Here is a 19,607-nt window from a genome sequence, read left to right as displayed (position 1 = left end):
AAAGATTAAAAAATCCTAGGTTCCTAAAAATTCAATTCAATTTATTTTTGAAAATAAATTAACTAATGTATTTGGTTTTAATAAGTATACAATATTCGTAAATTATTTCTTGCATTTTCCTCAACACGACTAAGAAAGGCAGACCTGAATTTCCCTTTCTTACTATGCTTTCTAGTTTATGGCTTCAATTTGGCCAAATGAGTCGTTAATTTTGACTTTTCATGGCCCTTACCACCACCCCCTTTACTGGTCTTCTAGCATTTGTCCAAGGGCAGAGTTAGTTTCCTTCTTGGGCCCACTTTTATTGTAATTTTGTGGCCTTTAATTGAATTTTATTAGCATTTGTACTTATTATTTGCTCAGCTTCCCCCTGCCTCCCAGCTGCCCATTTAATTGTACACTTTATTTGTTGGGGAGGAAAATGGAAAAGGGTGGTGGATCGGTTTCTGGTTTCTGTTTATGGGGTAGTTTCTTCATTCCCACTCTTGGGAGTCTGCTCCCCTAGTTTGGCTCTATTACAGCCTGTGTGCGCATCTAATGAGAGTTTGTTTTTGTGAGAAAACCCGCAGAATTGAAATCAAGGAAGCCCTTTACAGGAATGTATTTCTCTTGTACTTATTTATAATTAACTTGTTTTCTAGGCCACCCTTTTCTTACAGATATTGATTTTTTGACGACGAAATAGCTTTAAAAGTTTTAATTTAAGAAGGTTTTACTTTAAAATATTTTATTAAATGCCTCTTCATTCTTTTTCATTGCAGGTAAGGGCTTGCCAAAACTCTTGACGAAATTATAAAACATTTTTAAGGGGTAAGACATAAATATATGTTTTAGTATAAACCAACTTAATCATACTAAGTTTAACTTGTGATTGATCAATTTTTTTTTGTCACATTTTGGAATTTATTATAAATAATTTACAAAATATTTTACTTAGAATTAAAAAAAAAAGTAACTCAAAAACCATTTTGCAGAGGCAACCTAATATTATGGTCGATATCTTTTGGTACGAATGTGATTTTTGCGTTTCTTTCGAGTGATCAACTTGACATATCGAAGTTTAGTTCGACCCCTGGATCTAATGGGTCTTGGCTTATGGCCCTTTGAGGAATTGGTAAAGGAATTAGCAGTGGGTTTCGACCAACTGTTGCTCATTGTTGAGGAGGGCTGCCAGGGCTGGGAAATCATATCATTCGAGTTGCTATATGGATCGAACTTCCCGCCTCCACCGTAACCAGAAACTGGGTTATTAGCATCATCTAGAAATTCCTCCATTGTTTGTATGGATGGCGAGATGCTGTTATCCTGTCCGCTGAATGCCACAGCACTGTCATAACCCTGGGCATGATCCTGATCCACTTCCTCCGATCCTGAGGGATAATACCCACCATATTTGTTGGGCGTACTCATGACCATCACTTCCTCGTAGTCCTCGTGCTGGGGCTGCTCATCCTGGTAATCTTCAAAGTTCTCCGACAGATCCTCGTCCTGATAATAATACGGTTTACTCTTGAAGTAATTGGTATATTCCTTGCTTTGATTTCTAAGCTTCGAACTGGACTTCTTTCGTTTGCGTCGCCCACCGAATTTGGAAAGATATTCCCTCTGCAGGGCCTCCAGGAAATTATTATTGAGCAAAGAGTTGCTCTCCAATTGATTGTCCTCCGCAGAAGTATCTTCGTCTTCAGCTTTGTGAGGTGTGAAAATTTGTTGTAGCAATTGTTGCTGTTTGGCCATCGACATTGGTGGTCTCATTGTCGTTGTGGTTGTGGTCGCACTCAAAGCCGATTCCTGATTGTAGTTATCGAATAAAGCCGGTCCATAGTTGGGCATCAAATTGGTGGGCGTTGGCATGAGAGTGGGCGTGGGCGTGGCCGCCGTTCCCATGAGTTGCATAAGATTGGGAACCATTGGCCCAGAATTACCCACTGATGTTGTATAGCCCAGGAGCTGAATATGTGGTTTTCCTGGGTAATTCGGATGCAACGTAGCGATCGTTGTGGGTGGTGGAGCCGGAACTGGGTGGATTTTCCGTGGCAATTTGTAGACATTGTGGTAATGCGTATGCTGACGTACTACCTCCGGCATATGGAGACGGATGTGGACTCTAGAAGGGACACGATTGGGTTACAGTCTTCAAAAATATCCATTTTTCTCACCGCTCCCCACTACTTCCGCCCGGAACAGCCTGGCAGCTCTGGATGTTCAGAAGCAGTAGGATCCATGTGTTTCGAATGACGATCCTGAGAAAGAGGAAGGATGCTTGCTGTTTCAGGATATCCAGATCCATGGCTCCATAACTTATGTGTGCGCTGGCTGTCGACCGACTTGTGACGCATCTCTCTGGTCAGTCGCCCACTTTTATTGCCTTGCAGCCGGAGCAGATTCAATTTCATCTGCTTCGGATGGAGATGCTTACTGAACGGAAAAGATACGTTGGGCGATGAGGTGAGGGAGGAAACGGAGGTGGACTGCATCTCAACCTCAAGTTTCCAATTGCGATTTTCATTTGCCAGCTTCCAATTTGTGGTGCCGACTCCCTCTGACTTCCTGCCCGGGTATATCTCTCTTGCTCCGTCTGTCTTTGGTATTCGATAGGTTTGAAAGTCGAGCGACAGACGAGTACATGCGGATTTCCATGGAAAGCCCCAGTCAAGTTTGGGTTGGAAAAGCGGCGCATGCGTAACGTTTTCAATTTCAATTTACATCTATTTGTTTTTGTTTACGCACTTTGCTCGCTGACTTCATTTTTAGCTGCCTGTCTCTTTCTGTTTGTCCTGCTTTGCCGTCTCTTTCTGTCTGCCTCATTCGGTCTCTTTCTTTGCGATATTGCTTTTTATGAAGCCGGAAAAATGCTCCAATAGGAGCATCCCAAGTGAAGACCCTGAAAATCTAACAAGGTTTCCAGAAAGTCGTTGGTATAAGGAAAATGTTATGGGAGTCAAGTAGTTTTTCATTTAGAACTCAACTGCTAAGAGTAATTTCAAGAAGAAAGTGTTCTTAAATATTCAACAAAGCTAAAGTAGGGGAGAAAGGGCGCCATCCTGTCCTATCCTATCTTATCAGCATAATCAGTAATATCCCGGAAAAGTTGAAGTATAACGCAACTTTTTTAAAGGTTCTGTTTTACAATCTCCCATGATAGTTATCCGCTTCTTTAACGACTTATACTTGAAGTCCTTGAATTGAATCTTAAGCAACCCACGCTCCCGTTTTATGTCCCCATTCACTCACTCTTTATCACTTATTTTTGCTGGATTCAGTTTGGCTTTTGTTTCCTGCCAGTCGGTGGGGGAAAGTCTTACTTAACCTTGGTAAAGTGCCAAAAAGACTTGGTAAGCTAAACGCAGCTAAACAGAAAATGCAGCCAAGTAACTTCCAAGCCACTAACTGCAGATGAAAAGTGAAGGAAAATGTTGGGAGGGATGGGAAAATGATGTGTCCCTTTCTTCTGTTTGGCTGATTTTCCGCCACCAACGAACGCATTTTGGCAGCCGAAACGAGGAGTCAATGAAAGTGTTTTCGTTCAAGGATAACCACAAACTTTTCGACAGCCGAAAGAAGGTCCTAAGCTGCTTAGCCTGAATTTAACATTAAAGATCGGAAGCCAGGCCAAAGTGAAAGGTTCTCCAGGTTATGTCTAGCCACAGTCTGTGCACAGTTTATTGCTCCGCGTTTATTGGCCAAGTAAAGTGAGCAGGGGAGGGGGAAAAAACCTGGTTAGAAGGAGAGGTGAAAAAATAATAAGCGTTCAATGGCTTTTTGCACTTACATCATCCATAATAGTTGGCGGCATTCGGGTAATCATCTCTCGCAATGATGATGATAATGACGATAATGCGTGAAAAAGGCAGCCACAAGTAAAGGAAAAATAACTATAGCATCCGTCAGTGGTAAGCACCTAACAACCGACAGCAAAAATCACAATCATCCACCGTTAAATCCAAGCAGCTTAGAACGTGAACAAAAATATGACGTGAAAATGGAGGAGTGGATGAGAAGAATTTTTTATTATAGAGAACATCGAATGCCCTTAACTGTCAGCAAATCAAATAAAGTAGGAAATGGTTTATTGGATTTGCAACTTTTATAATACATGCTATGTTAGGAAATATATTTAAAACATCCATAAGTCTGTAGATATTTTATGATAAGTGTTTCTTCTAAATTACAATTTTAGATCTAATACTATATTAAAGTCGTTTAACTTCTTACACATTAAAGTCAGTGCAAAAGTCGAAAAGGTTGGCAACTGAGGAGAGAACAACAGCGTAAAGATTAACAAGTCATGATTATTAGTTTGAAGAGAGCTATAAAAAAGGGGGCTGGGTAAATCATAGGAAATCGGGGGGCCGCAAAAGAATCTGACAGAGAGTGGGCGGTGAAGTTTCTTTATCCGAGCCCACGAAAGGAGCATGTTAAATGGTTTTGGGATGGAGAGATGATTTTCAGCTTCCTCTCATTCTATGCTTGCAAAATGTGTGTGTGCGGCGACTTTTGGCTGACCTTTTTTAAGTGGTTTTTGGTCTTAGCCAAAGTTTTCCGGCATCCGCTGGAGCCATTAACACGTATGTATGGCCATAGATGTTGTTGTTAATGCTACCAGCAACTTCACGAAGTGCAACTCTTGACCCTGGCGTATCTTTTTGCGCCTGGGGATTCCAGCGTTACTAGTAGCAATGGGGTATGAAGAAGATGTAGATCAGGCCAACTGGTTTTCATGGCCAAGGAAACGTTTGTTTTTTTTTTGATTCGTTAGAAAATATACTTTTCATAATACCCTAGACAAAAAATAAAAGGATTTTAAAAATATTCTATACCTTAAAAAATGTATAACTTCACCCAGCTTATCTCGAGGTTGGCAACATGTTGCCAGTCCGACCTTGGCCTTAACTTTGAGCCAAGCTCAACAACATGTTGGTAGTGCGACAGCAACAAGTTTGCATCGTTTGTATGGCTTTCAGTATGCTAATGAGCGACGTTGCTTTTGCTTTTGCTTACCCGAGGTTCGTGTCTTGGCTCAAAGCCTGGGTCAATGTCTTGCTTTTGACCATTGTTACCGCAGTCCGTCTCTTTCTCTGCTGTTACGCACTTTGCGTTTAAGTTTAATTGTTGTTTATGCGAGCATTTGCTTCACTATTATTTTAAGTACCATCATCAGTAGTGGGTCTCAGTTTTCCACCTGGGTCAATGCCCACCTTGATCGCCAGTCTTTATTGTGTTTTCGTTACAACCTACCTTTCTACATTTTCATTCCCTTTTCCGCCTGCCTTTTCATTCACATTTTTATAGCAATTTGTAGAGCTCGGTGTCGATTGGCGCTGACCATTCTTGGGAATCATTAAAATTATAAAATGATGATGTCACGTTTGGGGTGTTAATACCGCCCCCCTTTCACTCTTCCTCTTTTCACCTCATGTATCACATCCGGCGGTTTGTTTGTTTAGCAAGTTCTATTCATTCTGTTTTACTCTGTACTTTTGTCTACAATTCTTTATTGGTCACGGGACAATTTTATATGGAAAGTCAGAAGGGGGAAAAAATATATGGAAGCTGAATAGAATTCTATTCACGACCAAAATGAAAGCCAATTAAAATTTGTAAGTAGTTAAATAGGTTGTCTCAAAAAATACTAATTTAACTTCCAGTTAAACCAAACCCAACTGCTATGCGCCTCCCTAACCGTACAGTGCTGGTATAACTGTGGCTATTACACCAAGCAATTTGCCATCCATCTCATTACCCGCAAAGTTCCGAAAACAATTTGCATAGTTTTCCAAGTGAACTGGAAAAACTTGCTGCAGAAAGACTAAGAAGTTGATAAATGGAAATGGACGTGGCGGAGCAAAAGAGAGAGAATGAGGAAGAAATAGAGCAAAAACTTTGGTCCCAGCCATTTGAATAATTACAATCGATGGCAATAAATTGAAGCGATTTGCTGAGATTCCTTTGATGATACACTAACTTGAATAAAGTGGCCAGAGTATCGACCATTAAATGTGGTTGGTTTCTATAATGGTAATTGGTTTATGTGCTATCAAACTTTTTATTAAAAAAAGTATTTATAATATTATAATATCTTGCTTTGCACTTCATTTGACTATCAGCGTGGAGTATCTTGTATTCGTTAGCCACTTCGTGAGGCTTTTTCTTTGTGCAGCGTCAATATCTCAAAAGTTGGGCTATGTAAACTGGCCTAGAACAACGATGCAAACACACACTTGAGTGGCCAAAAGATACCGCCGTGAATGCTAAAAACCCCGTCTTCTTCGCTCTCGGCTTTCAACTGGTTGGTAACTCCACGTCCCCCCTCTTAGCCACCTCTGTCTGCCTGAACATCTGGGCCTTCTGGCTGTGGCTTCCTGGTTGGGGCTTACTTCTTTTCTTTCCTTTTTTCGGCTCCGCTGAGATTTGCAATGGCAGAAAACATGCAAAGACATTATCTCCATGTGTTTGTCTGCAGCTTTTTCCACCGCCCTGGTCTTTTGCTGATGCTGCTGCAATTTTTGTCCAAGCAGTAAGTGTCAGTAGAGAAAAAAGGAGAAAGAAGTAAGAAGATCTGGTTTTTCCTCTGCCAGCACGGATTTTCCTCAGTTTTCTTTGCCTGTTTTTGGGTCATTGGCCAATGGTTTTTATTGGCAGCTTTCTAAGCCAACTTTCCATGGTCTAAACAGCGTCTAGAATGTGTGCAACAAGTAGGCAATTAAGTCGCACGATAATTAGCATAATAATTGGCTAGATTCGATTTGATTCGGTTTTTTTCTTCGGGTGCAAGTTCATTGAACGAATCGGCTTCCTCTACTATTTACTTCTCCTTTGTGTTCTGCCATAATGGTTTTTCGAGAGTTGATTTCATTCGATCCGGGATGGTTCGTGCCGCTAATGTGTATTTGATTAATTAAATTAATCAACTGCTCGATCTGCGAACAACGCATAATAAATAAAACTATAAATAAAATTGATGAGGGTCCTCCTTAGGGGTCCACTTGCTATCTTCGCTGTCTGTGCTAAACTGTTGACACCAACGGACACATATGTGTGCTCGTTTCTTTTTTTTATTACGGCTAAGAGTGGTTTTAATATTTTTTTGATGGGTTTCTTGACTGGGGGTTACGTCAGCGGTAGCTCATAAGATATAGTTTCGGGAAAATGTTTCGATAAAAGTCATAAATGGCAGTGTGAGGGGCAGCGATTGAAGTTTTCGTAATTAAAGTTGTTAATGGAGTGTTTAAAGTCGTTAATGCAAGCGGATGGTCTTAGGAATGGTCGATTAGTTTTATGTTAACTATTGATTAGGCACGTTTATAAGGTAAAAGGTATCATTAAGACAAGATAATAAAGCGATTTTCTTTTCCAGAATGCAAACAAGTTGCGATTTCTCTCCATGCATCAAATCCAATTTCTTGCATTTTTCAAATCTCTCTCCCCTCGAGCTGGGCAAATGGCACGCCTTTTCAACATTAATTAGAAATGTTTACTAATCTAAACTGAAACTATCACGGACCAACATCCACAGCAGTGCGACCGGGAAAAAGGAAAAGGGCGAGGGAAAAACTAAGGTCAACACCAAAGCCCGAAACCGACACTGAATTCGGACTGACTCCTGAACTGAAACGGCCGCAGTGACTCCCAAACTGTCTGCTTCCATTTTCGTCTGCCGCCCACTTGAGCACCCACACACTCCCACACACCCGCACAACCAGGCACACATTGACACACCGAAACCGACACACAGTGGATAACAATTTGTAAAAACAACACTCGAGTTCAACTTTAAGTAAACATGAAGCGAGAACTACATAAATGAGTTTGCTAAAAACTCGGCACGAAAAAGTTGTCCTCTATCTCGCTCGCAGAAAAAAGAAATGCCAGAAGCCGGTTGGGAAAGTCTATTAGAAAATGGGGTTTGGTTATTATTTCCAACTAGGTCCAGAAAAAAAGTTGGAAAAAATGTTTTTTAACTTACTTACCCTTTAAAAATGTTATGGATTTTCGTTTAGATTACTTAATTTCTTATAATTATCAAAATTTTCTTCAATCTTATCTAAAATGTGCTAAAATTTTTTTTATACTAGCTTACTCTTTAAAAATATTACGGCACCTTCTTTTAGATTATTTGATTTTGTAATATTATTAAATTTTTTAATAGTGCCAAAATGGGAAAATGTCTATTAGAAAAAGGGAATTTATTACTTTAAGTAGGTCCGGAAAATGGTTACAAATAAATGCTTTTTTTTTTAATATCTTTTTTAATTTTCTAATTTTTTAATAATACTAAAATTTTCCAAAATTTCTAATCAAGAAAGACGTGTTTTTAATTTATTATTTACAAACTTTTTAATTTTTGAAACTGTTATTTATCAAGCCGAAGAATGCATATAATCTCATATTACAGGGTATCACAAATAGACTTAAATAAGGTGTAGTCCACGGAGCGATAAAAGTTTGTCTCGGTGTGAATGACACGGCAATGGTTGAATGCTCAGAGTATGTGTGCACTTTTTGTCGTTGTTGTCGTTGCGTCTGTTTGGGTGTTCCTCTTCCACCGTGTCCACATTATTCTCACACTTCCCAGAGTGGACACAGCGCAAGAACCACGATGGTATCAAAAGGGGTTTGGTAGGGGGTAGATTGTGCTTTTATGCTGTGACACTTTTGTAGACTCACTCCGACCTCAGTGCCCCCGCCCCCCACCTCAGGTTTTTTTTTATTTTTTGCCCAGCGCACCTAACCACACTCATGATATCAAAAAACTTTGCCGACATGTAGAAGAAGCAGAACACGCCGAAGCTGGAGATGAAGAAGAAGACCCGATGATAGCACTGATGTGTGAAAAGGGGCGGGCAGTTGGCTCTCGGGGCGGGGCGGGTCGGGCTCGGATGGATGGATGGATATATAGAGATGGAGTTGACAACTCTGGTTTGTTTGCCTCGCCGCCTCGGGGCGATTCCAATTAATGTCTGAGGCATTTTCACGCCGCCACTTGATTGATGCACGAAATAATTATAAATATTTAAATAAAAAAATCATCAACAGATTAAGCTCCAAAATTGACGTAGAAAACAATGGGGGAATATACATTTTAATTTGCTTTAATAAAGACAGCAAAATTGTCTATAACTTTTCCAATAAAAGTTATAATAACTTAATTTATTTTAAGTCCTTCGATTGATTATGTAAAAGTAGTTACCATTAACTAAAAATATAAAAATTTACTAATTCCCAACAGCTTCTAAAAACAAAAGTTAAAAAGCTGCAACACAATCATTAATAATTTGGTATCTACGTAACTTTCGAAAGTTTTAATGTATATTTGTTTTCACAATCGTAATCGATTGATCTAAATATTACAATAATTTACTTCCTAACTTGCACACAGTAACTTAATTTAATAACTATTTCCATTAAAAATCTATTGTAGACATTAACAATTTGTAATCCACTTAACTTTCGATCGTTTTAAAATATATTTTACTTACTACTTTAAAATATATATACTTCTTCCAATCGTAGCTGATTGATCTGCCTTGCCTCATAAGACCCCCTTCAAACCTACTGATTTCAAGCATCATTAGGAGGAAGAGAAAAATGCGCAGAGTTTCGCACATTATGATATCGCTGGGAAGTCATCTAATGTGACTTTTTCCCCCACGTTGGCGCGAAACGAACTGGAAAATCTGCAATGACGAGGCGGCGACGGCGACAATTTGATTTCAGGGCAGCGACGACAGCTTTTCACGGCCTTAATGGGTTAACATTAGGCGACTTGTCGGCGCAGATTTGCATGCAAATTGTTAACTCATTTTACACGTGTCTGCGCCCCATTGCGAGTGTTTGTCTTGGCTCTAATCATGTCGCTGTCTATTAGGGTAACCCGGGGAACGTTGCCTGGAATTCGGTGATAAATTAAGGCAATCAGCAAACTATTGAGTGCTAGGCTTAGAACTGAACAAGCCGTATAATTTATTTTAAGTGACTAGAACTTGGGTAAATTTTTAAAATTGTTTTTTGTCATTCCTAGTGTTAAAATCTCCCTTAACTATATTCGAAGTTCGTAATAATGCAACCCTCGGCCAGTAAAAATTTTCAATTCAGCTTTCACCCCCTGCAAATGAACTGTAAATCGAATTTAATGTTTTGCAATTTGGTTTCCCCTTGTTTTTCAATTTTTTCTCATTTTGCCAAATCATATCAGAATCAATTATAAAACTATTAAGGGCCAACCCTTAGATACCCCGGTCCTGTGCAATCCAGTCAGTCACACGCACCGGGAGGCTGCTTTCACCCCACTTTCTCCACCCACAGAACCCCCCACAAGGTTGGGTACAACCTCCCACACCCACCGATCATCCTAGCCAGCTGGACTGTTGGCCATTAAGCTTGTCATCAAACGTTACAAATTAATTACATTCGCAGCGAGAGAGAGAGCTTCTGGCCAAAGGGAAGCGCGGCCACCGCGCCTCATTTCAGTTGAGTTCAGTTCAGTTGAGTTGGATGTGCAGTACCAATTCCCCTTTTAGCCGGTGCCTCTATTCCCCTCGCTGTGTACGCTCCATTAAAACTAAAAAATGCAATTACATATAACGCCTGCGGGGCCACAGCAACCGTAATAGCAATAGCGAAAGCAACAGAAAAACCAGCAGGAACAGAAAGAGGATCAGGGCAGCAGCAGGAGCAGGAGCAGTCACAGTCACAGTCACAGGGCCAAGGAGCAGTTACAGCCGAAGGACACTGGCGATGAGTTGATGGAACGACGTTAGCCAAGCGCTCATGGCCATGTCCCTGTCCTCCGGAGGATGATGATTCTCTGGGTCTGCTCTGCACGGGAAGAAAGTGTCCCCAATAGTTACAAAAAAAAAAAAATAATAATTATACTAACATGAATATTATATTTATTTTAGAAAGGATAATTCCAATATAATTAGATTTTTAGAATAATAATTGTAAGACAAGCACAAAACCAAAAATTTTGTTCTTCTTTTGAAAGATTTAAAAACAAGGAAATTATGAGTTTAGTAAAATGTTGAAATAATTTCTAAACAGGAGTGTTAAGATTTTTTCCCCTGTACACATTTTATTTCCAACTTGTTATTGGCAATGAGGGGTCTGAGTTGTTCTGCACGTTTTTAATTGCATTTGTCAGTTGTTAGTTAGTAGTTAAGTAAAAATTTTAATGCATTTTGTGGCCAGGAAATGGAGACTTTATGAACTGTAATCTAAAAGCTGTTAGGTTCATGGGATAACTTTAAGTTGGTTAATGAAACATAACAAATTTAGTAACTTATCCGATATTATTATGAACATTTTTATTATAAGTTTTAAATCATCGCAGATATTAAACCAATAATTTGGCTGCACAAAAGTGTGCAATGCACTTTTGCAGAAATGTTATAAATGAGAATTTGTGTAACGCACATGGTGTAGCACAGTTCAACCCGTTTTGTTTCGGTTTATTCCGCAGTATTTTCTACTCCGGTTGAGATTTACTGTTGCTTAAATTTTCCAACCCGTCTGACGGATGGAAATCAAACAAAATGCGCATTTTTCTGCGGTTCTACGGGGGTTCCTCAAATTGAATGAAAATAACTGACGTTATCTGGGGCGTTAGTCCAACTTGCAGAGTTGCCAAGTTGCCGGTTGGATGCAACGCTCGGTGCCGCCTCACTTTGTTTTTCCACAGATACGAAGCGAGTGACATCCTTGAAGGCGATGACGACACTTTTCCCGTCTCCTGTTGCTTTATCCTCCTCCTTTTTTCCGCCCCACTTTCCCGCCGCCTGTGTTCGTGCCCCTGTGTTTTTAGGAGTTTATTATCATTACTCTGCCATATGGCGAAAATATCCCACGAATGTCGGAGCAATGGGGTTCTGTCGGGGGGATGGCACTGGCTGACGTCAGCTAGAGCGACGGCACCATCATCATCATTATCACAGTTTTCATTATCATCATTGTCCTTGTCGCCATGATTGTTGCGCTGTTTACACTCCCCACTTTTGCCCTCTCAAATTTTCTGTGTCTGGTTCCCGTCATCATCATCATCATCATCATCATCAGCGCTATCTGCATAACTCATCGGGGCTGTCGGGGGTTAAGAGGGCGTGGAGCCTTTCGGGGTTAACTGCTAGCTTGCGTTTTCATGGTTCTAAAACAGTAAACTATCCAAGGGATTAACCAGTTAGAACTTTTGGTCATAAAAATATTACAAATATAATATTTACAAAATAAATTACAAATAATTTAAATAGGAGGGTTTTAAAATTGTATGCATTAATATTGTTTGCCCATAGAAAATTTTAAAGCATGCTTTTCAACACCATATCAATTGGTCTAACAGTTTTTAGAGATATTAGAAAATATGGGTGAAATATCAATTTTTATTTAAGCTATTCAAAATATAACATTGATATTTGTTTCTACGATATTTTAGAGATTTTATAAATTTTGTGTAGTTTTTTCAAATGTTCCCTGTAGTTTTGAGTGTGTGCGAGAGAGAAGCACGTTGGGGCAGACTAAGGGACAGGGTTGCCATGTTCTGCACATTTTCTAAAACGTTTTTGTGTAAATGTAGCGCAAATTTCGCCTCCCATCCACCCAAAAAACATTCCACCCGCACACTCAAGTCTAGCGCGTGTGTTTTCATAATGCGCCATAAAGTATGCAATGTTATTTTGCGCTTGATGAATTTTTCCACGTTGCGCAGTTCTGCAATAACCACGGCACATCCTTGCACCCTCTGCCACCCCCTGAGTTGTTGTGCGGGTAATAGTGTAAAGTGGCTTTCATGCAAAAGTGAATTAATGTGTATATAAGGCCCGGGACTAGACTCTCCACAACAGCAGTGAATTTGGGCATGGAAAAGCCGATCAAAAGAGTAACCAAAAAGGTGGTGAATGCAAATTCATAATTCCTAATTCAAATTGAACTGACCAAGTATTTTGCTTTTAAATTTTGCATTAAAGGGTTAAAGAACTTTTTGTTATGCAGAGTGTTTGTCGCGATTATACATTAACTAACATACCAAACACATTTAAATGAATAAATAATTTCTCACACTGACTGTCAACATGGATGCTCCTTTTGCCCCAATTCATTATTCACTTCCATTTACCACCAACACACACTCATTATTTATTCGTTGATCTACTTTTTCTCACCAGCTATTTTCCCATCAATTCCCAATAGTCCGAATGCCACAAATACCCGAGATAAAGCAGCAACTTGGCACTCGATTCTAGCAACGAGCTCTAATTAATTTCCACTCCTGATGGTGTTTACCCCTTTGTCACCTCGTCTACACGGCCATCTATAATAGAAAAATCTAACGCGTGGCTTTTCCCTCCTTTCCCATACTGTCTGTTTTTTTTCGCTGGGTTTGGTTGCCGAAGCTTTTAGCATACATATTAGATAGAGTTTACACGTAAACGTACTTCATTATTATCCAGACGAGTGTGTCGCATGCTCAAACATGCCCGAAAAAAGCACCAGAGAAAACTTCAGACCCCCGACTTTCATTCCCTAGCCATTTTCTCAGCTTTTTCCCCTTTTTTTCCTGTGGAAAGCAGCGTTGGCGAGAGAAAAAAATAAATACATTAAAATGCCAGTGGGTAAAATGAAGATACAAACAAACGCATTAATACGTGACGCTGGAGCATTATTAGAAAATGTGTCTCGAAGCTGGTTACTTCTGCTGGCTCTTCTTCTTGCCCACAGCTTCCGGTGCAGGCAGAGCCATCGAAGGGTGGCATAGGAAGGGGCTTCGAGGACTGCTGGAGAAGGGATTGTACGTGCGTCTATGCTGTCGAGTCCCTGGCAATATATTTTAGAATTATTCCCCCTTTTTACCACCAACTATGCGCGGTTTGCGCCTTCAACTGAGCTGGTGTTGTGATGAACTTCAGAAAAACAAATAATAAATATTATATTTTATTAAAAATGTTTTTTGAAATATTAGTTGAAAGTATTAGTTGATCTAAAATATTAAATATATTTTATTATCTTTAAATGATTTATTCAAAGAAAATGTTTTAATAGATTTATTTATTGTAAAGTTTTAGGCTTGATTTATTGTTCTTATTAAAATATTTTATTTTCAAAATTTAACTTAATGAATAAAAATATTTAAATTGTTTTGGTATAAACTATGCCCAACTTTTCGTTACTGGTGGAATGCTCGCCATCTATCTTCTTTGGTCCATGTCATGTCTGCTGAACGCGTACTTTTAATATGAATTTAGTCCTTTAAGTCCCGCCTGTCTGTTCGACTATATCGAAAAGGGGGCAGAGCTAGTCCTCAGGTTTCCCTGGTCTGGGTTGTCTTTGTTGCACTTGCGTTTTCGATGGGTTTTTCCTTCCTCTGCGCCAATTTTGCTTTTGGCCTGGCCGCACGTTTGTTCAATATGTCAATATTACATGCAGAGTGGAGATCCCACGTCTGCCCTCAACCTTTAAGTCCCTGTTTTTGTCTGAGTGGTATTACTTATGCACTTGGGAAAATTAGAGTGTCCTTAGTTTCTTAAATTAGTAAAAGTTTAAAGGTAGTTCAGTCTGCTAAATTTGGAACTCTGAGTACAGAAATGATACATTCTTCGCTCACATAATTTTGATACATCTAATAAACCTTGTTTTCGATACAAATTTACTAGCAGTGTTTTTTTTTTCTGCTGGGAACTAGTTTTGCCAAAGGACGTTTTTCCGCTTTTCCCTACATACATTTTCTTTGCCTCGCCGTAAGTGACTTAATCAAATAACTTTGCATTCACTTTTTCTTTGTATTTTGCTCAACACTTTTTTGTGCTTCTTCAGTGGTCTCTTCTCGCCTTTTTACGGTGTGTTTTGTGCGCCATTAAACATGACTTTATTTTTGGCTTGCACATTTTTCTTTTCTCCCTCGGCTAGTGCTCCTTATTTTGCCAAATTGTCGCTATTGTATATCGAGCATAGTGGTTTTTGTTGCGGCAAGTGACACGTAGCCTGAGACATGGCATTAACTAGACTATGAAGGAAAACGAACGGGTAGTTAAATGGAAACCGCCGAGGAAAAACACTTTGGAAGAGCTTGTTTCCATTATTTCGTTATGGGTTGCGGGAAGCGAAATATAATTGCTGCATTTGGAAAGAAAAGTGTAATAATTATGAAGCAAAAAAGTAAATTATTTTACGGTATTGCAAGCTTAATGAGTCAGAAATTGGAAAGAAATAGTTACTTGAAAGCAAATCTACTGCAATGCTTCTCTTGATATAAAGAAAGATCCCATTTCCTATAATAGACGCTCATAAAAATCCACTTTAAGGCCCACTAATTCCCCTTGACAAAATACACCCACTATTATTTATGTACTCGACCACAAAACATGTTTTCAAGTCTTTTAAATAACCATCCTAAGCAATCCAATCACTTATCCCTTAACACCAACCAACCCTTTGCCAATCCCTTGACATAGTAAAGAAGTCTGTCGATTCCGACGACTTGTTGACTTTACTTTCTGCTGTTTTGGCGGCTTTATGTTAGCCACTCCCCCAACCGCCCACTTTGAGCTCAACTAACCATTTGAGAATGACCCACTGAGAAGAGAGAGAAAGCAAGAGAATGCGGGAGAGAGACGGGGATAGCAAACCCAGCATATTTTCCCAATTTCATTGCCTACTTTTTGGCCATCTAATCACGCACGGCGAAAGAGGGCGGTTCTTATATAGAGGGACTACCCATCTCAGCTTACCAATTCTATTAAAATTCTTTCCCGGAAAATGGGGTAAAGAGAGCGCAGAAGAGGGACGCCCAGAGAGACAACTACATATTAGAAAAGTATTAAATTACAGTTGAATATCCCTTTCTCCGCATTTTCGGAACACGCCTCTGTTTGCACAATGTCCTTGTCCGGGCCAAAGGAAAATTATATGTCCTAAAACCACCCGGCTCCTCTGTCCCCATTTTATCCGTAGTCCAGCAAAGTGTGAAGTCATCGCTTTATAATCAAGTTTTCCTTTCAACTTTTTCCCTCGCTGCTTAGGTTTTTCTTTATTTTTACATTTTTTGCTCTTCATCTTTCCTGTGAGCGTTTCCTCTCCATATGTTGGTTCAAATTGTCGCCTGCCTTGTGCCAGGATGGAGGGATATATACATACTCTGTGTCCATCTTTGGGGTCCTTTTGCCAAACCGACTGCCGCCAGTCTTCTGCCCGCCCGCCATGAAAATTAAATTGACCGTAGCTGCTTAAAGTTATTAAAGTCGAAGGAAAACGAGGACTTTCCCCGCTGGTCCCTCGGAAAAGCCTGCGTGTGGACAGGAAGCCTAGGCTAATATGGGGATATGGAGATGCTCTTTCAAGATGGGTTTAACTTTCCAAAAGAGAAAATTATAATACTTATTATAATATAAACAAATATATACATTTTTCTGATAGATTTACAAATTATAAATCTGAACAGAGCTTAACAGTTTTAAAAATTATTAAAGGTCTTTATAAAGTGTTAATCCAACGACCTATCCCAAAAATTCCCAATGCGCATTGAGAAAAAAGATATAAGAAGAAGTTCTTGGTTAAGAAAGGGTATTAAAGAAGAGTATTTATTTAAACTAAAATGAATATATATTTCTGATACATTTACATTTACAAAGTTATTACATTTACAAAGTTATTAATTTTTTTAAAATATGTATATATTTTTTAATAATATTATAATATCCTTTATTAAGTGTTACACTGAAGAGTATTCAACCGGATGTTGCTGCATCCCAAAAATTCCATTGAACTTTGAGAAAAAATGGTAAAAAAGAAGATGTTGTGACAAGTTTCTAGCCAGGACTCGCTTCGGCTCAGTCAGCACTAAAGTGGGGAGACGGGATGGAATCCGTACGTCGTCTTCGGGATGGGATGGGATGTGTCAACTGGTCGGTTGCGGTCTATTTGAGGCGACTCCAATGACATCAGCAGAGACAAAGGGGGCTGGGGTAGAGAATGAAGAGAATGAAATGCTGGTGCAAATTTGTCGGCTTTTCCTCCAGCACTTCCCATTGATTTCCGAGGGAAAATGAGTGGAGAATACCCGGAGAAAATTCCAAATGAGTTGGCTCATCTGCTGGGAGGGGGCTGGGTTGGGTTGGCTTTGGATTTTCCTGCCACTAAGTATGCTTCTTCAATATTTGTTGATGAGGCTCATTTCTCCCGTCATTGGCGTGTCACTTTCACTTTGCTCGCTTGTTTACCTTTCTTTTTTTTTTCTCTCCCTGGCTTTTCATAATTTTGCCTTGCATACTTTTTGCGGTTGGGTAACTTTGCTGGTGCTGATTAAATCTGCACACACACACACACAACCCAGAAGAATTTTCTTTTAATTTTCCTCTCTTTTTTGTGTTGCCTGCACTCATTTCGTGTTTACTTTTAATTTGGTTAAATGAGGCATAAGTGAACACGAAACATAATAATTTTTTTAAGTGCGTTATAATTTTAATCAACTTGAGAGTAAGGATACAAAGTGAGGGCATATAAAATGTTGTGGTGCAGAGGGAATTTTTAAAGCTAAATCTGAATGCATTTGTCATTGTATTAAATTAGTTACTAATTACCTTAAATTTCCTTTTTATCTTTACAGGTACGTGTGTTATAAATGAAGCTGTATCTTAAAATGTGATAAAGTAATGTAAGTTTCCTATATTCGGGCAAAAAGTCAAAGTTCTTTGAGTTCTAAAACAGAAATAATACAATCCTCTTAGTGAAAGTTTCATTTGATTCAACTCAATTGTTTTCCTTTAAATCGCAAAAAGTATTGTTCATCTGAAGTAAACATCTTTACAATATGCGAAAAACAGCTTTCATTCATCAATCCGCAAACAATGCCTCATTTCACAGTGAAAGCGGGCAACTAAATCTAATTGTATATAATAGGTGCGATAAGTGCGTGACTGTACTTTTAAAATTTCTGTGCTAATTTAACATAAGGAGTCTGGAGACTCCTTTTTTAATTCGACCCAAAAAAGATACGTAAACGTTAGTGCATTTTCAAGGTGCCACATCATTACCTTTTATTATAATGTTTACTTAAGCGTAGCTTTTGTTTATCACGTCTCCTCATTCTCGGCCTTTTGGTATTCACATCACATTGTTGCGATTTAAATACACTTTATTTAAATACTTTTGTTGACACCTTTTCGAGCCTTTGTTTTTGTTTACTTATTGCTGGCAGTTATTTGGTTTGCGTCTGTGCCAATTTAAAATTTAATTGAAGCAAAAAGGGGGTTTCATTGTCATATATTTTTTGTGGTCTTATTGTTTGTGTTGCATACTCTGTTTTGGAAGATTTTGCATTGTACTCTTATTATTTATTTCGAGGACCATAGAGTTTTTTTAACCATATAAAAAGGAGGTTATACAGAGGAAGAAAAAAGGAATTAATATCCCTAAATATATATAATCAATATACTACTTATCTTAATAACTTTAAAAACTTTAGGGTATTCTCAACTTCGCTTTCAGCATCAGTATATTTATAACATTTGTTTTTACGCTTTACTCTTTGCTTTGACATTCATTTTATTTGCATTGTCTGAAATTCGACATTGGCTGGCTTCCAGTTCTGTCCAAAGTATCCATGAAAACGTTGCATCTTTTTTGCCGCCCTTGTTTTTTGCACGTCCTACGTGTTTGGCGCAATCAAAAGTGCATTTGCTGCCATTGAAACGGCCTGTTAGGCGGTGGATCACTAAAAAATACGTCGGGAAAAATATGCGTATTTAAAACTAATTCATTTGGACTAATTTCATTTCCATTTGCATGATACATTTCACAAGCTCCACAATTTTTTTATTTGTTTCAAGCATTCGCAATTGAACTGAATTTAATTATAGATAAATACGTGGGATGCGATTTTATGTTTCTTGCAAATAATTCAATTAAAAGTGTTCTTTTATTTTAATTTGATTTGTTTTTGCCGACCAAACAAACACATCACAACACCCCGGACTGTAAGAAATCGAAATAAAAAAGTACATAATTGAAAAATCATAAAAAAATGCGAGGGGGGAGAAGGAGACAAAAACGCAAATACAAATGGTATTCAATTCGTGGAGCAAAAATGTCAAACATTGTACCAAATGTCAATTAAACATTCCACCAGCAGGAGGAGCGAGAACAAATAGATGGGTTAACAGAGGGTCGGCGATAGGGGGGACTCCCCCACCCAGTCAACAATCAAAATCAAATTGATTTTTAATTAATTTTCGCCACATTTTTTCTCTCTTTCTCTGCCGTCTGCCTCTCGCCGTCCCACTCGCTCAGTTGCATAAAAAAATGTGAGAAGTGATTGAAGTAAATGAATGAGAATTGCTCTGAATTGGTTGACCAAGCGACCGAGGTGGGTGGATGGGTTCAATGGCGGGTTCTTGTCTTGTCAACTATTATAAATTCAATTTAGATATGCCGTCCGATGAATGCCAAAAGGGCGAATGGCTGGACGGTCCGTTGGGAGACAAATGAATGATGGCTGTGCCAGCTGATGAATAGCGAATAAAAAATTGGAAGTGATAGTTAAAAGATGGTTGAAGATAGGAGAATCTGTAGATACACTTGAGCTATTACTAATATCATATAAAAAATGTAAGAAGTGCTTATAA

General features: G+C 38.9%; 2 protein-coding genes across 6 annotated transcripts in view; one reads left to right on the top strand and one right to left on the bottom strand.

Moving 5' to 3' along the window:
* The window catches only part of LOC108031335 (maternal protein pumilio), a 182,518-nt gene that overhangs the window by 60,853 nt on the left and 102,058 nt on the right, over nucleotides 1–19,607 (top strand). The gene's annotated exons all lie outside the window — the stretch shown is intronic.
* LOC108031337 (uncharacterized) lies at nucleotides 940–2,299 on the bottom strand. The gene is made up of 2 exons (XM_017104600.3): nucleotides 2,160–2,299; nucleotides 940–2,107 (listed from the first exon to the last, which is right to left on the bottom strand). Exons 1-2 carry the CDS (start codon nucleotides 2,288–2,290, stop codon nucleotides 988–990), a joined length of 1,251 nt encoding a protein of 416 aa, XP_016960089.1. The 5' UTR covers nucleotides 2,291–2,299; the 3' UTR covers nucleotides 940–987.

Source organism: Drosophila biarmipes, chromosome 3R (assembly GCF_025231255.1).
Source record: "Drosophila biarmipes strain raj3 chromosome 3R, RU_DBia_V1.1, whole genome shotgun sequence".
Lineage (NCBI taxonomy): Eukaryota > Metazoa > Arthropoda > Insecta > Diptera > Drosophilidae > Drosophila > Drosophila biarmipes.
This window is presented reverse-complemented; position numbering and strand designations above follow the sequence as displayed.

Excerpts from the sequence above, each read along its gene's own strand:
- LOC108031337 (XM_017104600.3), bottom strand. The coding sequence starts at position 2,290 with ATGGATCTGGATATCCTGAAACAGCAAGCATCCTTCCTCTTTCTCAGG. Across the intron at positions 2,108-2,159 it reads GGCGGAAGTAGTGGGGAGCG|AGTCCACATCCGTCTCCATA; the intron begins GTGAGAAAAATG and ends TGTCCCTTCTAG.